A 7,281-nucleotide genomic window follows, 5' to 3' on the forward strand; every position below is an offset into this window, starting at 1 on the left:
GTTCTGTTTGTTTCATTTTAAGGGTATTTAATGTACTTTCTGTCAGATTTTGTTCTAAATGTAAAATCTCATTTTCTAAAAATAATTCTCTTTCATGCATCTTTTTTTTCTTATAACTTGAGTAAGATATAGTCTTTCCTCTAATTTCCATGAGTAAAATATCTAGGAAACATTGGTCACTAACAGTGAACAACAATAATTCATTATCGACAGAACAAAGATTATCTAAGTCATACACTGGGCATGCATACTGAACTTTTACGTCATTGATTTTTTGTTTAATTGAATCAATATAAGCCTTATCTGTTGAAAGAGAATTGTTAAATTTCCAAAATCCTTTACCTTTAATAAAGTCATTAATTTTCAAAGACATCAGAACTGGAGAATGGTCCGATCTGTAACTGTTTTCATATTGAACACTACTAACAGAAGGGAGCAAAGATTCAGATATAAGAAAAAAGTCTAGTCTAGCCTGTTTTAAGGGTGTCTTTTTTCTCCACGAATAGCGCCTTACTTGAGCGTAGTTTTCACGAAATATATCTTTTAGATTCAAATTTTCCATTAAATTTATAACTTCCAGTCTCGCTTTTGGATTGTTCAAATTTTTATAGTTCATGGAATCTAATTCCTTATCTAAAACTAAGTTAAAATCACCTGCTATGATTATTTGTTGCAACATGTAGATTTTTTCAATCTCATTCATCAAATTAGAATAGAAAACTGGTGTATCAGAATTTGGCCCATAAATATTTACAAGTATAAAGTTCATACCCTAAATAGTACAGTCTATTATTATGTAATTTCCATTTTCATCGCTTAAATGTTTGTGGATATTTGTTTCGCAATTATTATTAAAAAGAATAGCAATACCACGCCAATTAGACTTAGACGAACTGAAAAATGCCCGATAGCCCCACTGTGTTTGGATAAATTTTTCGTCACTTTTAACGAAGTGTGTGTCTTGCAAAAAATAAACATTATAGTTCTTTTTTCTTAAAGTATTAAAAACATCTAATCTTTTATTTTTATCTCCAAGACCCTGGCAGTTTACTGTAAGTATATTTAGATTATTATATTTTACCATAATCGTACAAAAACATCAATAAAGAATCGAATGAATGCCCAATGTAAAGGAAGGATAGGAAAAGGGGGATAGAAACGTGAAAGAGAGATAAGGGTGCATATTTACAAACAAGGTGAATGAAACTTATTGGCATCAGTCTATTGATCGTATTTACTGATGGAGAAAGGAGATTTGTCAATCTGCATTTACCATGTTTACAAAACTTCTGATGAGTAGTCCCAAAACAAGTACAATCGGAAATATAAATTGCTAAATAGTTTATGACTCAGTCTTTGTAACTAATATTTTTCCGGAAAGAACTAACCAAGTATAAAAATATTCAATCTTAGAAATACTATTATACCGTAAATGTAATTGTACTTATGAATTGGAAATTTTATCAAATATTAATTTTGCATGTAACACAGTGACAGTGTTTATTGTAAGTGTTCATCTATTAAAATTCTTAATAAGTATGGCTGACGGCTTTGTTTACCACCAGATCCTTCATAATGTCAAACCGACGGGGACCCAAATGTTTACCATTCTTCCTCGAAATGACAATCGCTACGTTCGATACTTCTCTCTCAACCAGTACCTGAAGCAGTCGACGTCCGGCCCCGTATTCCCCATTGTCGCAATAGCCGTCATGCACTCGGCCTTGGGCATCTTTGAATCGGTATACTAGGATATTATGGTTGGCAAAGGCATAGTCCGGGTTGCGTAGAATATTTTTGTAAACGTTCCTAGCATGTGCATATGTGTGAATTTCGGCGATTAATGAAGTAAAGATGTTCCCATCTTCTGTTACGCTTTCGCACTTCCTTACATCGCATTCATCCAGCTTTTCGATTTCGTCCTTGTCCAACATGAGTATATCCTCAGCCCGTGGTGGTAGCACCTTGTCCCGGTACACGCCTCCGTTTGGAAAGACTAACTTGTTTCCCACTATCTTTGTTTTGACGTTTTCTTCTCGGTATTTATTGTTCATCTCCTGCAGTTTTTTCTTACTTTCATTTATTTGCAGAGGCGTCTGTGGAGTGATATAGAAGGGCATTTCCTTAGCAGTGCCATTTTCCTATTTTTGACGAATAGCTTGGAAGATGAGTTCTTTATCATTGTAGTTCTGTAATTTTCCTGTTATTGTCCTTGGTTTCGGGTTGCCAGGGAATTTCTGACCGTTTCGGTGTATCCTGATGAAACCAACTTCCAAATTCAAATGCTCCTTGATCAACTCGCTAACTCTAGTGTTCAGATTTTCCTGGTCATCTTCTGCTAAGTTATGTACAAGAATATTGTCCCTCATCGATCTTCCTCTGGGGTCCACTATTTCATTCTCTTGCTGACTGACCCTTCTATCTAAGTTAACGATGATTGACTTTAAAACTTGAAGCTCTTTTCGCAAATAATTGTTTTCTAATTTCAGCGTCTCGATTTCTCCAACATTATCTTCATGTTGTTGACCAATGTATTTGATGCGCTCATCTAACCCATCCTCATCCCATAGGTCCCGATTCATATTATTTACTGATTGCTGTAAAACATTGATATTGTTCAGTTTACCGGTAATTGACCGCAAGCAATCATGAATAGCGGACATCTGCGGTGACGCTCCAGTGACTCCCGACGACAAGGCTGGGTTACACTGTGAGTTGTTCTCATCCTTGCTATTTTGAAAGGCCATAATTTTTTAAGTTACAGACTTCTAAACACTCACCGATTTTTTTTTTCAAATTTTCACAAAAGACATTCCGACTATATAGAAACACCTCTGCAAAGTTTTGGGAGCAATGGCTAAACCATTAAATCACAGATCGACTTAATCCTCTCCTCAATTTACACCTTGACCAACCTAGCCATAGGTCACGTGACCGTCCCACATAATTAATAATTAATCAGGTTCTAAATATTAACAATTTTAAAAATACATACTGGTATGTTCATATCAATATTATTTTTAAAAAGAATACTTAGGATCATGTTTAATATAAAGAGAATTAAAAAAAAATTAAAAGTAAATAAATTCACCCACTTACAGAGAAATTTTTGGACGATACACAAAAACTATTTAATGTATTTAGATCATTACTTAATTAAATCTTAATTTCCAATAAAGCGATTATACTCAGAATGTAAAGAAAAAGAATTGAGTTTAAGTTACTTTGGAGATTGATTGATTGATTGTATATTGTTTAACGTCACTCTTCAGAATATTTCACTGATATGGAGACGTCACCATTGCCGGTGAAGGGCTGCAAATTTAGGCTTATGCTCGGCACTCAGGGCCTTTGAGCAGGGAGTGATCTTTATCGTGCCACACCTGCTGTGACACGGGGTCTCAGTTTATACGGTCTCATCCGAATGACCGCCTTTTACGACAAGCAAGGGGGTACTGAGGATCTATTCTAACCCGGATCCCCACGGGGTTACTTTGGAGAAATATTTGCACTAAATATGAATAACATGTTTACATGTATTATTAAAAAAAAATAATTAATTGAATGTAAACATGTGATATAATCTGATTTATATATACCGTATAAGTAGAATTTTTAGCGAGGATTTAATTTTGGCATTATTAGCGAGGGTACTGAGATCGCTAAAATTAAATATCGCTAAAAATAAATCGCATTGTATTTGTAATAGCTTCTTTAATGTGGCATTTTAAAATCGCTAAAATAACATCTCGCTAAAAATAAATTACCAGTTTTTAAGGTCAAATCGCTAAATTTGCGTCTCGCTAAAATTTCCACTTATACGGTAGTTTACTAGAAATACAAATAGTGTCCATACAAAACTTATATTTAATTCTTATATCAACATGTTTTTTTTTCTTTTTCTCCCCGTGTATAAACATTGACAGTTGTAGCATTTTACGATTAGAATCTCATAAGTTGTAAGAACTTGTTTTCAAACCATTAGTATAGTATATATTCAATGAAATATGTTCAACCCAATTCTAAATGCACAAAAAAATGTTTGAATGATAAAATTAAGTATTTTTTAGAGAATATCTTGCTTTAACATATTTTTCAAATATAATAGTTTATATAAGCATATTCATTTTTAAAAAGTTTATTTAAGAATAAACACTTTTACATATTATCTAAGCAGTCATCTTTTTCAACTAATGTGATATTTTATTTAATTAAATATTAAATAATTAAAATTATTCGCATTAACATTTACATAGCTAGATTTTACGGAGTAAATTTCCTCCCATAGAATTTCACTGATAGAGTGTTCACTACTTTTATTATAGTTCGTTACTAACAAAAATCTAGAGAGTAAATTTCCTCTCTAAATTCACGTCGGTGGATTGCTCATTCAGTATTTCAATGCCAAATCAACCATCGTTTACATTGCTAGATTTTACGGAGTAAATTTCCTCCCAAAGAATTTCACTGATACATTTTTCTCTACTAACATTAAAAATAAGTACTAACAAAAGTCTCCAGAGTAAATTTCCTCTCTAAATTCACGTCGGTGAATTGTACATTCAGTATTTCAAAGCCAAAAAAAAACATCGTTTACATAGCTACATTTTACGGAGTAAATTTCCTCCCAAAGAATATCAGTAATACATTGTTCACCACTATATTTCAAAATAGAAAAAAACTGTACAGGGTAAATTTCCTCTCCAAATGCACGTCGGTGCCTTGTACAGTCAGTATTTGAAAGCCAAATCAACCATCTTTTACACAGCTAGATTTTACGGTGTAAATTTCCTCCCAAAGACTATCACTGATATAGTGTACACAACTACATTTCATCAAGAGAGGAAATTTCCTCTCAAAATGACATTCATACGATAAACCTACAGTAGTCAATTCAGAAGCGATATCTTTTGAAAAGACTTTACGGAGTAAATTTCCTCCCAAAGAATTTCACTGATAGAGTGTTCACTACATACATTACTGTTTGTTATTAACAAAAATCTAGAGTGTAAATTTCCTCTCTAAATTCACGTCGGTGTATTGTACATTCGGTATTTCAATGCCAAATCAACATTCGTTAACATAGGGAGTAAATTTCCTCCATAAGAATATTACAGATACATTGTTCACCACTACATTTCAACATAGAGAAAAAGTCTGCGGAGTAAATTTCCTCTCAAAATGCACGTCGGTGCATTGTACATTCAGTATTTCAAAGCGAAATCAACCATCGTTTACACAGATAGATTTTACGGAGTAAATTTCCTCCCAAAGAATATCACCGATATAGTGTACACAACTACATTAAATTTGAAAAAAAGCAAAAATCTGTAGAGAAAATTTCCTCTCAAAATGACATTCAATCAAGTAAAAATACAGTAGTCAATTCAGAAGCGACTATCCTTTATATAACAAGACTTTACGAAGTAAAGTTCCTCCCAAAGAATTTCACTGATACAGTGTTCACTACTTACATTACAGTTTGTTATTAACAAAAATCTAGAGAGTAAATTTCCTCTCTAAATTTACGTCGGTGCATTGTACATTCAGTATTTCAATGCCAATCAACCATCGTTTACCCAGCTATATTTAACAGAGTAAATTTCCCCCCAAAGACTATCACTGATATAGTGTTCACTACCACAATACAATTTGAAAAAGGCAAAAATATAAAGAGTAAATTTCCTCTCAAAAATGACACTGATAAAGTTAGCATACAGTAGTCAATTCAAAGGCAACTATCCTTGATAAAACAATATTTTACGGAGTGAATTTCCTCCGAAAAAATATCACTGATACAGTATTCACTACAACAATTACTATTTGAAAATAGCAAAAATTTACAGAGTAAATTTCCTCTCTAAACTCACATTGGTGCATTGTACATTTAGTATTTCAAAGCCAAAGCAACCATCATTAACATACTAGATTTTACATTCATTATTCGCAGATAGAAAATAAACTTCTGAAAATAAATTGATACAATATACACTTTTTACAGGAAAAAAACATACATTTTATATACATCTTATTCACTAAATGACTTTCGAGGGACATTTTTATCTGAATAAACTAATGATGAAATACATTATTATTTAATCTATAAATAAACAACAAAGAATCTATACAAACACATACAGGGTTTTTTTGACTGATTTCAAGGCGTATTCAACGAGGGGAGGGGGTTCAATGCGCATACAGTTGCATGGTGAGGTCACAAACAATATCTCAAAGTACGTTGAAAACTGTATTGTCCAGTCTATATCCGCGAAGAATAAAGGAGAAGGAGGCAAGTCCCTCTCTTGATTATTGTCGAACAGTTTGATTTCAGACACATCTATCACATTTACTTTCTTTGACCAAAGCTCCACTTCTATGCTTTCCTTAAGACTGATGCTATTGAACACTTGCTGAATGCATTTTAAAAATGTCCAAAGGAAATTTTGCCGCCATATTTTTATCAAATCCATTGTTGACCTATGGATAAAATTTTTAAACTCGTAAATCATGTCATATTATTATTTTTAAACTTTCAATTTTTCAAAACTCATGGGCATTTATTTCTCCAGGCACGCCGGAATACATGTTGCGCACCACAGTCGAGCGGTGTTGCTTTTACATTTTTTGTAAAATCGAAAAATAGTTTTTCCGTTGGTTTTTCGTGTGGAAAATTCATTCATCTAAAGAACACGTATATATACCCCATGTCTGCACACACATTTAGACAAACTAAGACAAGATAATTTTTTTTAGGATGATGTAAATTTTCTCATATAAATCCAGATCATACACTACTTAATTTATGTTTAAAGAAAATTTTATAATGGAAAAATATTTGTACATTAAATCTCATGAAATGAGAAAAGCCATTTGCAGATTTAGAATAAGTGCTCATGACCTAAGAATTGAAAAAGGCTGATATGAATCTGAAAAAAAATAATGCTAGTCAAAGAATCCCCTTAGACAGAAACAAAAGAATATGTTTATGTGTTTGCAAAACAATATAGAAGATGAATATCATTTTCTTACCGAAAGCCCATTAGAAACTGAGGAGAGAGATAATTTTTTTCGTGATATCTCATTACTAAACAAAAATTTCATATTATCATCAAAAAGGAGACAAATTTCTCTGGTTAATGTCTAACGAAGATAATCTAATTATTACAAAGCTAAGTGAATATCTTTTCAAAGACTCAAAGCCTTCAAAATTAGGCATAATGCCATGAGTTTTTATAAATGATGTTATAGACACACATTTATTAGTAAACTGGTATATATGTA

At 32.4% G+C, this 7,281-nt stretch overlaps 2 protein-coding genes across 2 annotated transcripts; both read right to left on the reverse strand.

Moving 5' to 3' along the window:
- Positions 1-1,529: 1,529 nt before the first annotated feature.
- LOC134254855 (protein IMPACT homolog) lies at positions 1,530-2,120 on the reverse strand. The gene has a single exon (XM_062737395.1). The coding sequence runs from the start codon at positions 2,118-2,120 to the stop codon at positions 1,530-1,532; it is 591 nt and encodes a 196-aa protein (XP_062593379.1).
- A 21-nt stretch (positions 2,121-2,141) lies between these two features.
- Positions 2,142-2,747, reverse strand: LOC134254856 (uncharacterized). The gene has a single exon (XM_062737396.1). The coding sequence runs from the start codon at positions 2,745-2,747 to the stop codon at positions 2,142-2,144; it is 606 nt and encodes a 201-aa protein (XP_062593380.1).
- Between the last annotated feature and the right edge of the window lie 4,534 nt (positions 2,748-7,281).

The sequence above is a fragment of the Saccostrea cucullata genome, unplaced genomic scaffold (assembly GCF_032062105.1).
Source record: "Saccostrea cucullata isolate Sc308-1 unplaced genomic scaffold, CSIRO_AGI_Scuc_v1 ctg4398, whole genome shotgun sequence".
Lineage (NCBI taxonomy): Eukaryota > Metazoa > Mollusca > Bivalvia > Ostreida > Ostreidae > Saccostrea > Saccostrea cuccullata.

Bases quoted from the DNA above. Each gene is read 5' to 3' on its own strand.
- LOC134254855 (XM_062737395.1), bottom strand. From the start codon at position 2,120: ATGCCCTTCTATATCACTCCACAGACGCCTCTGCAAATAAATGAAAGT.
- LOC134254856 (XM_062737396.1), bottom strand. From the start codon at position 2,747: ATGGCCTTTCAAAATAGCAAGGATGAGAACAACTCACAGTGTAACCCA.